This window comes from Acipenser ruthenus, chromosome 4 (assembly GCF_902713425.1).
Source record: "Acipenser ruthenus chromosome 4, fAciRut3.2 maternal haplotype, whole genome shotgun sequence".
Classification (NCBI taxonomy): domain Eukaryota; kingdom Metazoa; phylum Chordata; class Actinopteri; order Acipenseriformes; family Acipenseridae; genus Acipenser; species Acipenser ruthenus.
Window position 1 is genome coordinate 15,756,078 of NC_081192.1, and position 22,043 is coordinate 15,778,120.

At 37.5% G+C, this 22,043-nt stretch overlaps 1 protein-coding gene across 4 annotated transcripts in view; it reads left to right on the forward strand.

Moving 5' to 3' along the window:
• The window catches only part of LOC117399383 (laminin subunit alpha-3-like), a 120,307-nt gene that overhangs the window by 63,708 nt on the left and 34,556 nt on the right, over window positions 1-22,043 (forward strand). For all 4 annotated transcript variants that reach the window (XM_033998490.3, XM_033998488.3, XM_033998489.3 and 1 more), the window contains 18 exons: window positions 861-1,003; window positions 1,352-1,458; window positions 2,953-3,106; window positions 3,956-4,119; window positions 4,712-4,820; window positions 5,407-5,504; window positions 6,669-6,858; window positions 7,383-7,509; window positions 8,096-8,235; window positions 8,841-8,956; window positions 9,509-9,720; window positions 9,968-10,172; window positions 11,161-11,305; window positions 11,532-11,672; window positions 13,292-13,453; window positions 14,179-14,280; window positions 14,626-14,709; window positions 21,773-22,003. In XM_033998490.3, coding sequence (XP_033854381.3) covers window positions 861-1,003; window positions 1,352-1,458; window positions 2,953-3,106; window positions 3,956-4,119; window positions 4,712-4,820; window positions 5,407-5,504; window positions 6,669-6,858; window positions 7,383-7,509; window positions 8,096-8,235; window positions 8,841-8,956; window positions 9,509-9,720; window positions 9,968-10,172; window positions 11,161-11,305; window positions 11,532-11,672; window positions 13,292-13,453; window positions 14,179-14,280; window positions 14,626-14,709; window positions 21,773-22,003 — 2,630 coding nt within the window. The remainder of the gene's footprint in view (window positions 1-860; window positions 1,004-1,351; window positions 1,459-2,952; window positions 3,107-3,955; window positions 4,120-4,711; window positions 4,821-5,406; window positions 5,505-6,668; window positions 6,859-7,382; window positions 7,510-8,095; window positions 8,236-8,840; window positions 8,957-9,508; window positions 9,721-9,967; window positions 10,173-11,160; window positions 11,306-11,531; window positions 11,673-13,291; window positions 13,454-14,178; window positions 14,281-14,625; window positions 14,710-21,772; window positions 22,004-22,043) is intronic.

Sequence of the window (22,043 nt, forward strand, 5' to 3'; positions counted from 1 at the left end):
TTCAAGAATTGCAAGAAATACACATTTTGTTGGCCTCAATAAGTTACATAACACAAAACAGCAGTCAAAGGAGTGTTGTGCAAACTGTTAACAAATAATCGCTGTCATTCATTCAATAACACAACAATCAAAGTAAAATGGATTGACTGATCACCTAGACATATTTACTAGTGATTATATAGCAAGCAAATCTACAATTGTATGTTATCTAAGTTCTAATCTTTATATATGTTTTATATATTTGATTTAATCTTTATGCATGTTAACTGGAGATTTTGAGTTACCTTGTTTACTCCTGCTAACTTCTTTACCATTTAGTAATGCTGTCTGCATGAAACATACAGCTTACTGTTTTATGTTCTAGTTGCCATACCACTAACAACTTAACATAACAATTGAAATATATGAAGGTTACATTACTGTTATTTTTACAGCATTTGCATTTGCATTTGAACCCTTCAAGTATAAAAGTGTTGTGAATATTATAATCTTTCATTTCTATTATGCCTTTTTCTAAGATGAGACTGTATTAACTTTAGAATTTTTATAATGAAAATGGAAAAAAAAAAATCTGGTTTAGACTGAATTATAAAGTGTAACAAAAAGGCTATGTATGGTTATTGAGCAAAGTTAGAAAACAAGGTTTTTAGTTTGGGTAATAAAATGAAATACAGAAATACCAGGAGTAATTGAAAGGCTGATTCATACTTCAACGGTGCGACCGTCACTGAAGGTGACGGTCGCGTTCCAAGGGAGACTGGTTGTTAGAGTTGAATTTCTCTTAACTCTAGCTGGTCGTGTCACACTAGAAACCAGCCTTTACTCTTGAAATAATACAGTGAGATTGATTTCATTCTTAGGGCCAGTGCAAAGGAAGGAGATCCTTTTCCCATCGAGTCCTGAGCCGGCATTCATCACTGTTCCAGGGAGCGGTTTTGCTCAGTCGTTTCCACTCACCCCTGGAAAGTGGATTGTCAGCATTAAGGCTGAAGGAGTGCTCCTGGTAAGAGTAACTGACATTGTAGGGTGAGAGTGCTTCCTCAGAAGACACTAGAGGCTGTCCTGAAAGACAATGCATTAGATCATACTTACAGTAAATCCTGTTATACAACGATTTGAAACGTGATGGATACAGTTTCTCGACATGTCTTTAAAAAAAAACACACAAAACAAAAACTAAAAGGATGCGTTATTGATGACAAGTTGACAGGTCCCCCTTAGAAAAGAGTCCCACTCAAAAGGCCATGTATAACAGTAACATGAGACACTGTATCGGTATTTTTACTGTATACCTTGGTGGCTTTTACCTTCATCCATTTGTAATGTTTTGCCGTTTAACTCTTGTGTCCAGGACTACTTGGTGCTACTGCCTAGCAATTATTTCGAAGCTCCTATCCTGCAGTTGAAGGTGACTGAGCCCTGCAGTTATGAGACCACCCAGGAGAACAATCATAAAAAGTATGTTTTATCTAGAAGATTCCTAAGGACCTTTGTGTGTGTGTATGTGTGTGTGTGTGTGTGTGTGTGTGAAGATGGCTTTGTGGAAAAACTAATGCAGCAGAAAGTGTAAGAATCTTAAAGAGCAACTTGGAGCGGGTATGAAATATCCGTTAGCTAAGCTTATGTATTCTGTATATATAATTTGTTGTTTCAGTCATCCCATCCTGGTGACTATTTAAAACTTAGAGGTTTCAAAATCTAAATTAATTTGGTGTATCAATGAACCTGTACCCCTCCAACAAAGAAGAAATATGGTATTCCTTATATCCACAACGGGCAGAGTATTGCAGGTTGACAGGTTCATGATTACACTTTGGTAGGAGTCCAGTCAATGCCTTCTGTGTGTGCTAGAGTAATTTATTTAGGGTTGGGATTTGGGATGAATTATCTACACATTTGAGCCAGGATTATATACTGATGGTATTGTACGTACAGTTTGTTTCCTATGGTTGGGCGATATCCTGGTATTGATGTTGTTACCGGTGACTTTTTCATGAAGTTAAAAATATTGTCGCAAATAAATTATATTGTTCCTTTTTTCTTTCTTTTTTTTTTTTGGTCAACCCTTATCTTGTGCGTAACTGAAAGTATTAAGCTTTGGACTGATCCATTTGAACTTCATAGGAAGGTCAATAGATAGTACAGACTAATATTTGTATTACAGTATATAATTTAAATGTTTTATTTTTAATTACAAGTCAACCATTTAATCAATCAGGTGTCACGTTAAACTTTTAAAAAGGTTCATTTAAATTATGTTCGATGTACCTGAATATATAGACCAGTGTTTTGGACACAGGCTTCACCTTGCTATCGGTAAGTCATTTACCTTATTTTATTAACAATGTGAACGTACCTGTCTTTGTGTTATTGAGTGTTTAATTAGTGTTACTATCCTGTTATAGTAAAGCAGCCTACAGACCAAGTGCCTTGTGCTGTTTTGCTGTCACTTGCCCTAAGGTGCACCGCATTACACTAGCTATATTAAAAATGACTTTCTTTTAGTATTAAACTATATTTACTTGCCCAAAGTTTCTGTTGTTACATGTTAATAAACATACTTTGTGCATATACATACAATCCATGGCGAAAGAGTAAGTAACTTACTATGACAAAATATATGTATTTTCTTATTTTTTCCGTCATGGCCTTAATGCGTGAAAAACCTTAGAAAGGAAAGCATGTTATGTTTTGCAAATGAAACATACAGTATTAGAAGCTTTTTAGGCCTGTAGTATTATATAAAAGCAGTTTTTAAAAGTACTTCTAGTTCTATATTTTAATGTACAAATGCAAAAAAAAAGAAAACTTGTTCAGAATGTTAAATATATTGTGATATATGTCGTCTCGAACATCTAAAATATCATGATATAGTTGAGGTATATCGCCCACCCCTATCGTTTCCATAACAAAACTTAATTAAAACTTTTTCTTTTTGGATGCTTTTTGCAGCTGCCTGCTGTATAAACATATCCCGATGGACAGGTTTCCCAGTGTACTGGGCACAGAGGGTTTGTATTCGGTTCGAGGCAGGCGCAAGAGGCAAGCTCGTGTCCGGCAGCCCACGCCAGAACATCCAGAGATGGCCGTATTCAATGGCAGACAGGTAGGACACAGTGGCTCCTATTCAGGTCACCCGTCAGGTGAGATTAAGGGTCAGTGGGTTGTAATTGGAGTTGCTTCAGATACTATATCCAGAACTACACCTGGGGCCTGGTTGCTATGAGAACTGTTCTGTCACTGCATGTCTAAGTGTAAGGAGGTTCATTTTAGGCCTTGTGGGGAAGTGTATAAAATACCAGAGTTCGGTCACCATTTCAAAAGAAACAATATTAATTTATTGGCAGGATCAAGTTTTACCCAAATCAATAAGAAAGATTAAACAAAAAGGCATGCTATCTTCCTTACACCTTTGTCAGCAAGACCAGGGAAACACAACCAAAATGAACCAATTCCTCCATATCACCAGTACATTCTTTGGAATACTTCCCCCTTGTCTCTCTCTTCTCTCTCTCTCTCTCTCTCTCTCTCTCTCTCTCTCTCTCTCTCTCTCTCTCTCTCTCTCTCTCTCTCTCTCTCTCTCTCTCTCTCTCATACTATGACTAATCCGTCCAACTAGTTACTCCCTAATGCAAGGGGGCCCAAAGCATGGCCTGTCAACCCCTGTAATGAACCTTATGTGTGGCCCACAATGAACGGGGCAGCTGCCAAGCAGTTGATTTACAGCAGAGGTGCCCAAAGCAGTTTGTTGATATTAAGCAGCATGTAGGCAGGCAGGAGAGCAGGATTACATAGCAACAGAAATGAACACTATACATACAAACGGTATGAATATGGACCAAGTCAGGGGACAGGATCCTTTACCCTATCACGATAAGGTGAAAAGAAAACTGTGTAGTCATCTGTAATGAACTGTTGACTTATTTTTACAGTATACCTTTTTTTTTCTTCTCAGGCTAAAGTACAACTAAGACTAAGAGTGCCCCGGCCTGGCAAATATGTGGTGGTTCTAGAGTATTCCAACGAAGAGGACACTGTTCAAAACGTGAACGTACTGTTAAACAATCTGCCAGGTGCAGTCACACAGGGACGAGCAAATATCTACAGCTGCAAATACAGGTGTGAATGTCAAGCGTGGCATTGCCTCTTAATGTCATTGCAGTTAGTGTAAAAAGTTACCTTTTTTATATCATTATTTAGCAGGCTTACTAACAGGGTTCCTTTTCAACTACACAAGCAGCTGAATTTCTTGTGGTTGTTTTGGAGAACTTTTCAGAACACATTTTCAGAGGACGTTTGTGCATGAAGGGTTAATAAATAATATAGAATAATGATCTAAGTAGGGAGAGTGATGGAGAACACGATTCAAAGGATATTAAACACATGAGAGATTATATATTATAAAAATGTATGTTATGTAAAGTTGATACGCCTTTAATGATTTCATGTACACTGTATAAAGTGAGTATTAAATCTACACTTAATATGATTATACGATATCTGGCAATAAAGCCACATTAAATTACAATTAGTTTGTGGGCATGTATCAAATACAAGAGCATTTAGAGATGACATAAAAACTACATTTTATTAAAAATAAAAACAAAAATCTCTGCCTTAAGTTAAGCAGATGTTCAGTTTATAAAGTTATCCAGAAATCCACTTTTTTAAAATACTAAAGTGGTCTCATAGTATTTCTATTGTTTTGTAGTTTCCTGTGTCGTAGTGTTGTTGTCGATGGAAAGAATCGCATTGCTGTGTATGACTTGCCAAATAATGCAGAGCTGCTTCTACAGGCGTCAACAGCCAATTTTCTTCTGGTAAGTTCTCTCCATATTAATAAGCTTGTCTCTGCACATAAAATATCAGCACACCCCCCCTCCCATCGACATGCCTTAACATTAGGATGGTGCAGCAAACCAAGGTGACCACTTTTAACAATTTGGGAGTGGTTTAAACTTCCGATTATTGCAGTTATTCTGTGGAATTTGACATGATTGTGTTGACTTCCATTTAGTTTCCTGAACAGGGGAACACTATTTTAGGAACACAATTATTTGCCTTAATCTCAGTATCACATTTGGCAATGCTTAGCTGACTGCTTGGCACGGTACTTGGCGGATCTGTTAAATACAGCTTTAAAAATGAGTTTACACATTAGTGCAGCTGAAAGGGATATGTTGGTAGATAAAATTCCTTCCAGTTACAGGCATGCAGAACACATAAGTGAGAAAAACTGGACACCCTTATTGCTTTAGTATTCACAAAGAATTTACCTCAGAGTGAAGTTTACAGCATTTTGTTCCCTAAAAAACTAAACATAACATTGTTTAAGTTTTAAACTGGGGAGACTGCGGCTAGTTGTGTGCTTACTTTTTTGTATGTTATTGTATATTTATTTCACAGTACAAAGTATATGTTGCACCTGCTGAGGATTTCTCCACAGAGTATGTCAATCCGAAGGTCCACTGCATTGCAACTCATGGACATTTTACAGAAAAAAGGTATCTGTAATATACACTGTTGAATAACTAATAATAATAAGAGAGAGTGTAACACCCCATTACTATACAGTATAATAGGGTATTACAATCAAACTACTGACTAAACATTACATATAGAAAAACAGAGCAGTACACAATCGGGTTATAACAGGACTGGATAAGCCACTTCATGCAGGAAAAGATAAAACAAAAATACAATTTTGAATAAATGTAGACAAAGGCAGCTGTGATAGTGTTGGAAATTAACTTGGAGGTATTTTTATGGTTCAGAGAATTTGAATAATGAATAAGGAAGTCAAGATCATATCTGACAGGCTAGTGGAGGGGAAAGGGATTAGAGCAAACTGGGCAATTAGAACATATCAGGTTAATGAGCAGAGCACAAGGTACAGAATAAATAGAGGACAATAGCAGGCTGTCCAAGCAATAAAACAGCGATAACATCATTAATTCAGGCTCTTAACAAGCATGACAATGCAAACAAATTACAGTATTTCAGTGATAAAGCTGCTTTGAAATTTGTAAATAAACACATTAGAAAATAGGATTATATTAATAGGTCTAAATACAATATGAAATTGGGGGTAATATGAAAGGGAGAAATGCTGCAGAGATAAGTACCTACATGTAGAATGTGATTTGACCAGAGCTGAAAGCACTGGGTCCTCATATTAGCATCTCCAGGTATTGTTCTATTTCAGTTAACAAAACATACAAACCAGACCGAGAAAAGAAAGCTAGACAGCTCAGGGGTTACTTTAGTGAACAGTGACATTGCTAGAATGATACCCTGAAGGTTTGTCAATGTGCTGAAACAAAGGAATATCCTGTAAAAGGGCCTAAATGTTTGGGTATTGTGGAAGTTTTTTTTTATTATTTAAAAAGGCAGCATATCCCAGTACTGTGAGTTTTTTTTTTAGGTTCTAAGACTTTTCTCCATACAACTGTAAATAGTGTCTCAGAAAAGTGCACTTGTTTTATTTGCCTTGCACAGTTAAGTGTGTGATGTAGCGGTTTAGCATGTCAAGGACTAAACTGAATGAACAGAAACGTATAGTGTAAAGTGTTGTTCTAAACATTTTATTAGAAATGTATTACTCACAAATCCAATCAGCACCTAATCTGCAGGATAACAATATGCTCCTCTTTGAATTTTGATTGCAGTAGCTTGTGTGTGACATCCCAGTTTGAAGTACCGCCAACAGCAATACTTCTGGATGCAGTTAAAGATGGCCGGCTTTCATATGGATCAGAGGCGTCACAATCAAACGTGCTGCATCGTAACATAGGGGACACTGGTGCATTGTCTCCCCTCAATCCCAGAGGGGAGGGTGTGCTGTTAAAATCCCCACAGGTACAAAGGGTTTTGCCTAAGCAATAAAAGATAAAAGCTATGTTTGGTTGTGACAGAATGTATGACAGTATACTTTCAAAGTATAATTGTTTTTCAGTGACAGGGACTGTACAAATATGGGTACCAGTTTAAAAAATGGCAGTAAATTCATATTCTTTTCGGTAGGATTTCATATGAGCAACATCTGTTTTTTTGTGTAATGCATTCTCTAGTTACGAGGATAATTTAATATGACTTTGTAAATACATCGTTATTAGAATCACTTCTTTGGGATTCATATGAATTTGCAGCCGTTATTTTAAAGTTTAACAAAAAATGTATTCTAGCAGCCTTGCTGCTCCACATACTGTACAAGTGAACAAAATTGTTGTTTTTTGTATTTCTTGTTATACCTTTTTAATGATCTGAATACATGAAATACTAATTTACAAAATGGAAACTCATGCACATAAGTGTGACAACCCAAGTATCCATGTAACAAAAGAATGCACGGTTTAAATGCAATGTTTTATTTTCATGAACAGAATCAAATTACCTTCAAGACACGGGTCCCCAGTGTGGATCGTTATGTATTTGTCGTGCATTTTCGTCAACCAGAGCATCCCTCATTTCCTGTGGAAGTGCTGGTGGATGGTGGGAGACCCTGGGTGGGTGAGTTCCACTTTGCTTTTATTTTAGATGTCAGAACAGTCCTCACAAATGTTAAGCAGGGCATACTGTAAGTCAATGGCAGTGTGCATTCCTGAACCCAAATGGAAACAACAGCACCACATTTTTGCAAGACTCCAAAAATACTTCCATTTACTTCCCACTGGATTAGCACAGTTGCTTTTCTGTTACTATAGAGGTCAGTCTCATGCCTGCATTTTTAGACAATGTATTTATTAATCTAGAAAAAAAAAAAAAAAACATTCTAAATGTTTGCCATTTATTTTATTTGAAAGAACTAAAACTTTGCTTTACAGAATGGTCAGAATACAATCATTTTAGTATAGCCCCACCTCAATTAATATACAATGAAGGCCACCTCAGGCCACAGGCATGTTTGTTATAAACCCTTGTAAAAAAAGCAGGTCAATCGAAAGTTTGCCAAATCTGTTTTTTTCCGTAGTAAACATAGTCTAACACAGGCTTGAACTCTTGTAGACTAAGCGATCAAAGGGCTGTAAATAAAGAAGTCCTATGTAAAGCGTTATGTTGATGACAATTAACACGCTCATGTTGTTAACACTGCTAGGCTCCTTCAATGCCTCTTTCTGCCCTCATACCTCTGGTTGCCGTGATCAAGTCATTGCAGAAAACCGCATTGCCCTGGATGTCACTGACCAAGAACTCTTAGTTAACCTGAAAGTTCCAAACGGGAAGACACTGACAGTGGTAAGTTACTAATTAGAGTAGGGTGTACACACAAACATTTTTTGGGTATCTAACGTTATGGTTGAATCTTTCTTGACAGATTAACGGATCATTTGGAATGAACACTTTTGAAACTGAGAGTATATAAGGCCTAATGATTTGAGGTTTTAGCCACACTCAGTTTATATATTTTTCATTTTATCTATTTATTTTTACTTTGACTTAAACAGCACTGTTCATGGGTAATTGTTTCCTATTTCATTAGCTGATCGAACACTGCGGGTGTCAGATAGCTTGCTGATTGAACACAGCGGGTGTCAGATAGCTTGCTGATCGAACACTGCGGGTGTCAGATAGCTTGCTGATCGAACACAGGGGGTGTCAGATAGCTTGCTGATCGAACACAGCGGGTGTCAGATAGCTTGCTGATCGAACACAGCGGGTGTCAGATAGCTTGCTGATCGAACACAGCGGGTGTCAGATAGCTTGCTGATCGAACACAGCGGGTGTCAGATAGCTTGCAAGCCTTGCTTGTCATCGCTGTTTTGCTCATTGTTCAGCGAGCCTGTACATGTCTGATTTTAATCTCTTATAAACATACACACAGTTCAAATGGTTTGTTTCAGGGTTACATCTTGGTCATTCCTGAGAATAATTATAGCCCAGATCAACTTGATGAAAATTCTTTGGATCAGTCTTCTGATTTCATCAACAACTGTGGCGGGAACAGCTTTTACATTGAGTAAGTTTATAAAAGGGGAATGCAAATAATGCTTTATTAATAACTAAGCAAAAAGTTTTCAAAAGATACAATAATATTATAAACATATAATATAAGCATGCCCCATGTATACTGCTACTACTACTACGACTACTACTACTACTACTACTAATAATAATAATAATAATAATAATAATAATAATAATAATAATAGCATTTTTTTCATTTGGCCTAGAAAGTTCAAATTCAACTTTGTGCAAAGTTCTTAATTCATTCCATTTGCCAACACAACAGCACTAAATGCTTGACATTCTGCTGTTAGTGGTGCCATCTAGTGGTGGAGTTCTATTTTTTTTAAAAAAAACTAGTTTTGCTGAATGCTTTTGAAAGAATCATTAAAGAAATAACAGGGGAATACAGTAAATATTACCTCTGAGAAACCCTGCCAAGAGGATTGACCGTACTAGCAATAGGCATTCAGGCTTGGTTGAATGACTTCCAAAACATTAGTCTTTAAAATTCTATGTTTTCAATTCCACTTACTCAGCTGCCTTCTTATGTTTGTTTGAATAGCCCACTTACATCAACACAGTTCTGTAAGGATTCTGCTAAGTCACTGGTTGCGTTCTTCAATGATGGAGCTCTCCCGTGTTACTGTGACATGTCTGGAGCCACGAGCCCTAACTGTAACCCTGCAGGGGGCCAGTGCTCATGCAGGTCCAATGTAATCGGACGGCAGTGCAGTCGCTGTGCAACTGGCTTTTATGGGTTTCCGTACTGTAAACGTGAGTATGTATACTTCATTTTAATTGCAGTCTTTTTGCTATTCTTGGTTCAAGGTTACATCCTCAACTTCCTCTTCATTAACTGCCAAGCCCTATAGCTTAAACCATGCCAGCAATATCTCCTTTCAAGGGTTGTTTTGTTTTTCATTTTGTAACATGAACATGATTGGTTCTCCTTTCAAAAATAGAATGGAGGAAACCCTTTGAAAATGTGGACCAGTGTGTTAATTGGCCTTTCTTTTGTTAGCTTGCAGCTGTGGCAGGCGACTGTGTGATGAAGTCACTGGCCAGTGTATCTGTCCGCCCCAGACGGTCAAGCCCTTGTGTGACGTCTGTGAGACGCAGGCATTCAGCTACCATCCTCTAGTGGGATGTGAGGGCTGCAACTGCTCTAGAACCGGGATCATCAACACTGGAAACACAGACTGTGACAGGGGCAGCGGGCAGTGCAAGTACGCTATGCCACACTTCAGCAGACCAGGGGTCAATTACAAGTGGATTTGCATAATTTGTAATTGGAATTGGAATGGTAGTTGAACCTTGGCACAACTGCGTAATTGTAACTATTATCAATTGCAGTTCAGTTATACTTTTATTTGTCATACTTATTTTTTTCAGAATTTCATAATTTGATAAACATATGATCCACTGCATGTCAGGATAATTTTGCTGAATGAAAATGACAATTACAGCAACATTGTTAACTTGATATTAGAAGCAGCTTAAGCAAATCAACTCTAACTACATTTAGCAAACAACACAGGAAGAACTATACCTTGATCAGAGACCAACGGTCCAAAGCAGTTACGCTTGAATTCAAATATATGTGAACTGCTAATTATGAGCGTTATATAAGGACACACCTTTCCAAGCGTAACCATTCGCAGTTCCATGTTGTTTTACATTGAGCGATCATTATCCTCATATTTTCAACCACTTTTACTGTCCCGATTTGTTTGAAAAAATAAAAGATAAACGACATTCGTACTGTTGATTTGATGGACAATGGCACCTGTGCCTTTTGCCAGTTCTGTTTTCAATTCAACGCTTGTCTTCTTTCTATTCCTTAAGGATATTACTGTATCTTCAAGTATTGCTCATCCTTGTTAGACAGCTTTTTGGGTCTTCCAGTCCTGGGTTTGTCAATTACAGATGATGTTTATCTGTACTTGTTGATTATGCTTCGGATACCACAACCTGCAATTCAAGTGCTGCAAGCTATTTCACTCAATGTTTTTCCTTCTTTATGCAAGTCAAGGTTGTTATAATAGTGGAAAACACTAGTGGAGACTTTGAGTATTTTGTTGATGCATCAGAGTAGAAACATTGAACATGTCTAAGACGTTTGCACAGCAGTGTATATATGTAGTATGTTTCTGTATAATTGTAATTATAATTGCAATTACTGCAGCATAATTGTAACTAATTCTTTTACTAAAGGTGTAAACCAAGAATAGCTGGGCGTCAGTGCAACCGCTGTGTTGTTGGTTCTTATGGATTCCCTAACTGTAACCCTTGTGACTGCAACCAAGGTGGGACTCAGCCTGACGTGTGTGATCCTCACACCGGACAGTGTCTCTGCAAGGTAAATTCAGTGGCAAGCTCACTCTGTATCCCTGCCTTTGTCCCAATACTGTCCCCATACGTGTAGGAGGATAGTGTATAAAAGGCTGGCGATACATTTACAGTATATTTAGCTGAAAACCGTAGGTCTGGTGAGTGAACAAGGCCAGAATGTGGCACCTGGAATTGTTTCTGAAGTGTATATTATAATGTACCTTTATCTTACGTTTTATGTTTTATTGTACTAGGAAAATGTTCAAGGTACAAGATGTGATACTTGTCGCCCAGGATCCTTTTACTTTGATCCAGCCAACCCCAAAGGGTGTACTAGCTGTTTCTGCTTCGGAGCATCTGATCAGTGTGAGGGAACAGATCAGCGCAGAAGTAAGGTAGGCTTAGAGACTTAAGGTTCCTTGGGTGCCTATTGTTACCATTCAAGTATACAGCATTATAGCATTATAAGTAGAGCCCCATGTAATTCTTTTTATTTTTTATAATGTTCTCGTTTTATTTTTCACAAATTTGGTTTCATTTTGTTTTGTTACAGATACACATTAATAAAACAAATAAAATGGATGTATATCAAAAATGGATGTATATCAATAACATTATAAAATGGGTCTTTTAAATACTCGGTCACATGGCGGGGTGAATATTACAGCATATCCCCAAGGGTTGGCACTTCTTTTCAAAAAGTGGCAAATCACTTGTAGATACCCACACACCACTATAATGTAGGAAAAAAAGCCTTATTTAAATTTATATTAATAAACATGACTAACCGCATTTAATATTGAATTTTGAAGAAATTAATTTAAAAAGCAGTAGCTATATTTAAATTTGCAATAAAGATGACTGACGAGATTTATGTCAATTTTGGTCTTTTGGGAAATCAAACTCTAGATGAGATTTTGGATGAGTCTGAATCGGACACCAACACTAATTCAAGTGGTAAAAATATAAAAAATAAGTAAGTACTACCGCCTTGGCATCGGGTGTCCTATTTGACTGGCTAAAACAAAAATCATTAAATATTGATTTCAAAGCAATTCCTCTGCTTGATCTAAATAATTTGCTAGGGGGGATTTATGCCACTGTCCGTAGCTCAGAGGGACGGGAGTATTAAGTCTCAGGCTATGTGACCCTACGAGCCGGTCTTAACCGTTTTTTAAGCAGTCCAGCAGTAAACCACAAAGTGCATTTGACAACCGAGTATTTCAAAATGCAAACAACATCTTTGTTGCCACTATGAAGTGGTACCTCAAATCTGGCATGGATAGCTCCTGTCACTAACCCCGGATCACAAAGGACGATTTAAAAAAATGAAAAACCTCCCCAGCACTGTCACCTGACTCTGCCGCAGGTCTGGTGAGAGAGGTTTGGTTTGATGTGCAACTAAATATGGCCAGATTTGGTAAAGAAGGTCGGGGTGATTTAAAAGCAGACTTGTTTGTGTTTTGCCATGATGAAAACAGCCAGGAATATTTCACTTTAAAACTGAATGAACAAACAAAGAATCACAAGAATTGTAATGGATCAAATAAAGAAAAACTCAGAGGTTTCATGTACCGTATAAACCGCTGTATGTCATTCTATGTTTGCTTTATAATGAGTTTTCATTTTATATTTGCATTTAGTTTTATTTTGTTTTATATGTTGCATTTCGTTTAATTTTGTGCGATTTAATATTTGCAGAAAACACCGGACTGTAATTTCTTTAAAAACACACACACACACACACATGAACAATAATTTAATATAAACTATTTCTACATTCCTGTTTTACAACTCTTATGTTGGGTGAGATGCACTAAGTAGTTGCTCATGTGCAATGTAGCATTTTCTGTGAAAGCGAAATAAAACTTGATTTGCACTCATCTTGGACTACCTAATGGTACCTCATTGGGGTCTATGAAACAGCCGCTAGTGTATATATATATATTATATTATATATATATATATACCTTAATAAATGTGGCCTGTTGTTTCTTATGCACTTGATTTTCAGTTTGTAGATATGAAAATGTGGAGGCTTGAGAAACTGAATAAAGAAGGAATCCCTGTAGTCTTTAACCCTGGAAGTAGCACAGTAGTGGCTGATGTTCAGGAACTTCCTGTCTCTGTACATGACCTGTACTGGGTGGCTCCGCCCTCCTACTTCGGGGATAGGGTGAGTGCAAGAGGAATGAGGAATGCCATGTTCTGTTACCTTCTTAGCTGGGAAGAAAGTGTTGACATATTGAAACTTTATGCAATAAATCAGGAGCTTTTTGAAATGCTGCTTTGATGTAGTTTGATAGGGGTGTTCTAGACTGATATTGGTTTATTTAATCATTGTTCAGAACATGTTCATGAATATCAAACTGTATTTAATACATCGAAACAGACTATGATGAAAGAGTTACTTTCTTGGAAGGTTTTCCTTTGTAAAAGCATAGCAAAGGTAATAAACCATAGTGAAAGATGGTAAAGCAATATTTATTTTGATTACATAAATATTGCTTCTCGTTGACTTTGTTTATTGCAAGTATTAAGGTGACCAGTTGACTGATCAAAAAGAAAAGTGACTGTAGAGCTCAGAAACTGGTAACTGACTAATCACACATGATTGGGAGTAATTGAGACACTTGGTTTCAGGCAGATGGAAGTACAGTTGCAGTTGCAGGCCATTAACACTATCCATGACTGATAAAAAGGAGAATTGTATATTTGTTAAACAGTCATTCTCTACTGTAACTTCTTACTCTGGTTTAGAACATTAGACTGATAGGTCTTTCGAATAATCTGGAAGTCTTTCTGAATACTTTTTTTTATATGTGAGTTCCAGTATGTTTATCAATTTGCATGACATAGCCCATATATTTACTGTATACATATATATTTTGTTTTATGTAGGTTTCCTCCTATGGTGGCTATCTTACCTACCAGGTGAAATCCTTTGGATTACCAAGTGAAGGCATGGTTCTGTTGGAGAAGAGGCCAGATGTTCAGCTTAGTGTATGTTCTCTTTTTTGTTCCCCTTTTATTTAAAAAAAGATGACTTCATATTTGAAACAGTTGTACACAGCATGGTAAGACATATACAGTATCAGGAAACACACATTCCTGTCAGCTACTATGATTGTAGTGTTTAAGGAAAACATCCTGCTGTTGGAAGATCTGTAACATGCTACTTCTCACAGTACAACTGTATGAGAAGTAACATGTTTAATAACTATATTTCGTTTTTTTCCTTCACTTATCTTAATTGCTTTAGTTATGTATGAAGACTGATTTTATACAGTATATGCCACAATCTTGTTTTTATTGGCTGTAAACTTTATTTATTTATTTTTTTAACAGGGGCAGCATATGACATTACTATATCTGGACCCACAGAACCCTTCTCCAGACAGGCTGTACCAGGGGAGAGTTCAGTTGGTGGAGGTAAGAGGATATTTTTGATCTTACAGTATGTTTAGTTGTTGTATTTTTCCTCATCAACAACATACACTGTTGAGCCCGGTAAAGGAAAGCCTCCATAACAAAGTGAATTCCGATTGACATAATGTACTTAATTAGACATTTCACTAATCAGCCACCAGGGGGAGGCTATTGCCAATTTTTCTGCAAATACAGTAAGTAGGCAAACACCTGGTACATTACTTTATTTCAATATGTCAGTTATAGTGGTGAAAAAATAAAAATAAATTTTTCATAATTTTCTGATCGATTTACATTTTACCAGGGGTGACATGTTATAACTAGGGCTTCTGATTTTCTGCTTTAACCGATAAAAAACAATAAAAATCCCTTGGCACAAAACAAAATGAAATCACTGTATATCTAATAAACACTGGAAAAACACTAGAAATGGTTACTCAGTTCACGTTGACTTGACCCCTTACCCCGTGAAAAAAATAAATAGGGCAATGTCCCTTCTTCCTGACTTGTATCTCGCATTTGTTCATTCTGAATACTTTAAACCCGCCCCAACTACTGAGTGACAGCAAATTCCTACATTTCTATTGGAGGATTGTAACACGCTTGCAAGATTTAAAATGAGATGTTCTTGCTCGCGAGATTAAAAGCTATATTGTAGTACGCTGGAGAGTATTTAAACGTTCGTGGAATTTAAAATTGTGGCAATGTAAAAAAATGCATAAACACACAAAAACTCATATATACATGTATACTGTAGCAAAGCAGGACGCTAAAAGCACCATTGTCGGGTTATACCCAGGAATGAGACAGACACACTGGATTTAAGCTCTGAATGCTGTTTATTCACAAGCAGACCACACAAAACACAACGCACAACACACAACACATAAAACACAACACACTGCAGGAGTGAGCCACTCCACCACTCCTGCAGACCCTACCACTGCTGACTGTGACATCACATAAATCCAGGAACAACACTCAATAACACACAACACTTCCCAATGAATAACACTCGACGTAACAACAACAATAACACAATAATTAACAGCAATTTAACAGACAATAGACATTTTCCCCATAACCCTGCAGTCCCAGCGTCCTTTGTGCCTCTATATACAAATGAGCTACTTGCTGCTGATGCTGATAAATGAAGCAAAGCGGTAGTTCAGGCAGTTAACTCTTTTAGTCAGTCAATCAAATCAAGCTTATTAAGCGTTGATAACCAGGCAATTGTCAATCGAAATAGCAGTACCTTATCGCTAACAACGTAATTACTTGTCCAATGATCGTCAGGGAAAGGATTCAAATCTTACCTGATCCATTACCTCCCTGCTGCGAGTTAGAGTTTGCCTCCTTCTCCCCAGAGTCCACCTGTTTTTTGGCTTCGTCTAAGGGGGAGGGCAGCTATCTGCCCCCTGCCCATGGCTTCCTACAGTCAGCCTCTCCACTTATCAGGGGTTTCCCGAGGCAAGGCCAAAGGCCAAAGATGTATTATATGTTAAATGTGTTATCCAAGAACGTATAATATGCATAAATGTGTTATCATGTCTAATCTGTAATAAATATTTTATCTATCGCATGAGTTTCCTGACTGAACTGTTTTTGTTTTCATCATATATTTTAATCTGTCAGCCAAGAAGAACATGCAAAGGGGAATTAAGGCATATGAATTTGGATAAGACATGAAACCGAGGTCCTATTGTAAGTGACTCTGCAGCAGCAGTTGTTGATGCATAGTTCATCCCCTCTGTAAGTCGCTTTGGATAAAAGCGTCTGCTAAATGACTCATTAATAATATTAATAATAATAATAATAATAATAATAATAATAATAATAATAATAATAATAATAATAATAATAATACATTGAAGGTAAGAAATGAAATTCTTTATATATATACAGTTGAAATAGAAGTTGGAATATATGTTAAGGGCAAAACCCGGTGGTCTGGTGAGTCTAGTTTTGCCCGGGCCAATCTAGTTTCTTCAAGGGCTTCTGGGTTAATCCCGATGTTACCACTTTTTTCCGGCACTCGCCCGCATCCAATTGGGCAAATCTAGATTGGCCCAGAACTTGAAATAGACGACTGGGTGAAACCCGTTTTTTTCAACAGTTTTCACTGAATTTCGTGGCTTGCCCAGGCGAGTCTAGTTTTGTCCAACGCTTCAACATCGATGCTGGGCCAATCTAGTTTTGCCTATGCTGATTTATTTGGATTTATTTGCATTTCTACACTCTCCCCTGCCAGCTTCCAAGTGCGTGTCGGGGTATCTGCCTCGCCTCCACTTCTGACAACAATGTAGCGACTGTGTGTTGGGTTTCCAGCGGTGGTGCTGAAAAGGCAGGACACCAGGGCTGGTTTTAATAGAGGTTTATTAACTCTCTCTCCCAAAAAGTTAAAAGTCAAAAAGTCTCACTCCTCCATACGCGCAGGCAAACTCGCCACACACAGGTGGGTAAAACTATCAATAACTCAATTAGTCAGTACCCAATAAGGCATTAGAAAGGAGACTGAATGGAGAAGCTACTAGAAAGTGATAAATCAATTACAAAGTGCTTGTCGACAATATATAAAAAACGTGCACTAATCAAATCAAAGTGTACAATTATAACTATAAAACATACAAGTTACAAATAAATACGTGAATATTAACTTTTTGGGAGAGAGAGCTAATAAAAAGAGTTTTTAACCTCTATTAAAACCAGCCCTGGTGTCCTGCCTTTTCTGCACCGCCGCTGGAAACCCAGAACACAGTCGCTACATTGTTGTCAGAAGTGGAGGCGAGGCAGATACCCCGACACGCAATAGGAAGCTGGCAGGAGAGAGTGTAGAAATGCAAAACTAGACTCGTCAGACCACCGGGTTTCGCCCTTAACATATATATATATATATATATATATATATATATATATATATATATATATATATATACAGTACTGTGCAAATGTTTTAGGCAGGTGTGAAAAAATGCTGTAAAGTAAGAATTCTTTCAAAAATAGACATGTTAATAGATTATATTTATCAATTAACTAAATGCAAAGTGAGTGAACAGAAGAAAAATCTAAATCAAATCCATATTTGGTGTGACCACCCTTTGCCTTCAAAACAGCATCAATTCTTCTAGGTACACTTGCACAAAGTCAGGGATTTTGTAGGCATATAGTCAGGTGTATGATTAAACAATTATACCAAACAGGTGCTAATGATCATCAATTCAATATGTAGGTTGAAACACAATCATTAACTGAAACAGAAACAGCTGTGTAGGATGAATAAAACTGGGTGAGGAACAGCCAAACTCAGCTAACAAGTTGAGGTTGCTGAAGACAGTTTACTGTCAAAAGTCATACACCATGGCAAGACTGAGCACAGCAACAAGACACAAGGTAGTTATACTGCATCAGTAAGGTCTCTCCAAGGCAGAAATTTCAAGGCAGACAGGGGTTTCCAGATGTGCTGTCCAAGCTCTTTTGAAGAAGCACAAAGAAACGGGCAACGTTGAGGACCGTAGACGCAGTGGCCGGCCAAGGAAACTTACTGCAGCAGATGAAAGACACATCATGCTTACTTCCCTTCGCAATCGGAAGATGTCCAGCAGTGCCATCAGCTCAGAATTGGCAGAATTACAGTGGGACCCTGGTACACCCATCTACTGTCTGGAGAAGTCTGGTCAGAAGTGGCCTTCATGGAAGACTTGCGGCCAAAAAGCCATACCTCCGACGTGGAAACAAGGCCAAGCGACTCAACTATGCACGAAAACACAGGAACTGGGGTGCAGAAAAATGGCAGCAGGTGTTCTGGACTGATGAGTCAAAATTTGAAATATTTGGCTGTAGCAGAAGGCAGTTTGTTCGCCGAAGGGCTGGAGAGCGGTACACGAATGAGTGTCTGCAGGCAACAGTGAAGCATAGTGGAGGTTCCTTGCAAGTTTGGGGCTGCATTTCTGCAAATGGAGTTGGGGATTTGGTCAGAATTAATGGTCTCCTCAATGCTGAGAAGTACAGGCAGATACTTATCCATCATGCAATACCATCAGGGAGGCATCTGATTGGCCCCAAATTTATTCTGCAGCATGACAACGACCTCAAACATACAGCGAAAGTCATTAAGAACTATCTTCAGCGTAAAGAAGAACAAGGAGTCCTGGAAGTGATGGTATGGCCCCCACAGAGCCCCGATCTCAACATCATCGAGTCTGTCTGGGATTACATGAAGAGAGAGAAGCAACTGAGGCTGCCTAAATCCACAGAAGAACTGTGGTTAGTTCTCCAAGATGTTTGGGCCAACCTACCTGCCGAGTTCCTTCAAAAACTGTGTGCAAGTGTACCTAGAAGAATTGATGCTGTTTTGAAGGCAAAGGGTGGTCACACCAAATATTGATTTGATGTAGATTTTTCTTCTGTTCACTCACTTTGCATTTTGTTAATTGATAAATATAAACTATTAACATGTCTATTTTTGAAAGCATTCTTACTTTACAGCATTTTTTCACACCTGCCTAAAACTTTTGCACAGTACTGTATATATATATATATATATATATATATATAGCTCAAAGAGCCAGCTGCCCAGAATATATATATATATATATATATATATATATATATATATATATATATATATCCTGTATATAAAATATCTGTTTCTGTGTCATATTTTTAACATTTAAAATATATTTCAACATTTGTTTCAGCTCATTTATATATTTTGGGATGAGTATTACATATATGTTAAGTCAGGTAATATATTTTATATATTTTGCAATATATTTTACGGTACAAAATATATTTAAAATATGTTGAATATATTTCATTTTCATAAGGGATACTATACTTCTAACAATAATTTAATTCCTCCTTCTTGCACATGATTCTTGCTAGTTTTAAATACTGTTCCAATTGTTTTATTTATTTGTTTAATTATAGGATCTTGGTTTTCTGTAAGGTCCACACACATTGATAATTAATTATATAAAACCCTGAAGCGTTTTGGACAACAATATATTCATTTGACAGACTGGGAGAAAAAAAATAAAGAATATGTAGTTATTCAGGTCAACTTATCACATATTGTCAAACCTGCAAATTGGATATTAGCATTTCATATGCTGATATTTATGGCGTTACACAGCATGTTGGTGATGAAACATAAGTAGCTATCATTTTATTATTTGTTTATTTAGCAGATGCCTTTATCCAAGGCGACTTACAGAGACTAGGGTGTGTGAACTATGCATCAGCTGCAGAGTCACTTACAATTACGTTTCACCTGAAAGACGGAGCACAAGGAGGTTAAGTGACTTGCTCAAGATCACACAGTGAGTCAGTGGCTGAGGTGGGATTTGAACTGGGGACCTCCTGGTTATAAGCCCTTTTCTTTAACCACTGGACCACACAGCCTCCTATTTCTCAAATGCTCAGATACATCTGGTAATCGGTTATACAGTAGGAGAAGAGCAGGGCAAAACTGATGCCAGTGCACTAGTTAAATAAATATTTCCAGATTCCAAAACTACTTTTCAAGAAAAGTTTCCATACAAAGGCTAACGTGTGGAGACTTGCAGGCATGAATGATGAGAGAGTCACAACCCTATCAAAATCTGGCCTGTATGCTCACTAGAGATGACTGGACAGATAGGAAGGTTATTAATCTTTACCCACATTTGCAAAACATGACAGGTAATATGTCTGATCTGTACTGAAGCTTCTTTCAACATTTTCTACAGTATAGTGCCTTTACATACACCATTTACACATGCAGAGGGGCTGGGCACTACAACTATTGTACTTGATTTCACACAAATCAGTTCAGTTCTGTTTATTTGACACCAGTCCAAATGGGTAATTGCTCTTAAAAGCAAGCACCTGAATCTTGTTTGTACAACAGAAGTATTATGTTACAGCTGGCATGTAATTATATGTTAAAGACAAGTTCATATCATGGTTTACTATCTACACAACATGGCAACATGATATGAGTTTCTGAGGGACCCGAGTCGTTTCTTCTCAGCTGTGAAAAAATATTTTCAAGCTTGTACTTTACTCCGTTTTCTCACTCTAAGTGGTTTATGAAAATGTGAAATGACTAAGTTTTTTTTTTATTGTATTCTTTCTCTGTAAGTTTATATTTTGAAATTAATTAATTTATTTTTTTGTAGACAGTCAGAAATATGTTTTTATCAGCCTTTTATTTTTTTGTACTATCCAAAAAGTTATTTGACTTACACTTTCTGCTATAGTCCAAAGCCAAATAGGAAGCTTATCACTTTTGCTCTGAATGCAGGCCAATAACCAGAACATATTGTATTGTAAAGCTTTTTGGGTCAGTGTCTCAAATTAAAATCTGTCAGATACAAACATAATATATACAGCTGAGGTTTCTGTATTTTCTAGCCAAATATTATTAACTTAAATTCATAATGGATTTCCAAATGGCTTTCCACAAAAGTACTCTATTATTTCAACTTCTATGCTCTTGTCTAGGCGGGGTGAGTTGAGGATTCTGCAATCAGAAATAAGAGCATTCGTATTCCAAAGACAGTTGGGGTAATCAGTGCATTGTTTTCAGAGCAAAATCTGCCGGAGATACCTCTGTGCAGGTCAGGGGTTCCAAACTTAGTAGTCCTGACTGAGGATCCAAAGCAAATTAATCCATTGAAATGGGAAATATTGCTTTGTGAGGTAATATCTGTGTATGTGCTGCGGCCCCCACAGCCGCCCAGTTTGGGAACTACTGCAGTAGATGGTATTTTCCTTCAACATGGTGTTTTTTTCTTGGTCACTGCAGGTATCCTTATCTGTATAGATGATGATGACGATGTGTGCAAAGCTAGAAATAAATAAAGTAACTCAAAAGTTAATTTATGGATTATAAATATTATGTACTAGACTGGCACATGCTTGTTAATTTCAAATTGGTGCCTTGTTTTATTTCAGGGAAAAAAAATGCTTCACATTTTGCACACTAACAAAGTTTTTTGTGAACAAAGGTAAATGTTTCTGGGAAGTTCAAGTCCAAACAGTGTAATTAACTGTCCAAATGACTTTGCTTGTATTTTGACAGGGTAATTTCAGACATGCCACCACCAACAGCCCAGTATCAAGGGAAGAGCTGATGATGGTTTTAGCTGGCTTGGATGGTTTGCGTATCAGAGCCCTTTACTTCACAGAAAGCCAGCGTCTCGCCTTGGGCGAGGTCGGCCTTGAGGGAGTCAGTCCCACAGGAAGTGGAGTCACTGCCAGCAATGTCGAGGTCTGCACATGCCCAGCTGAAGACAGGGGGGATTCATGCCAGGTAGGAAACTCACAGCACATCATCAACTGAGAGGCCGAGA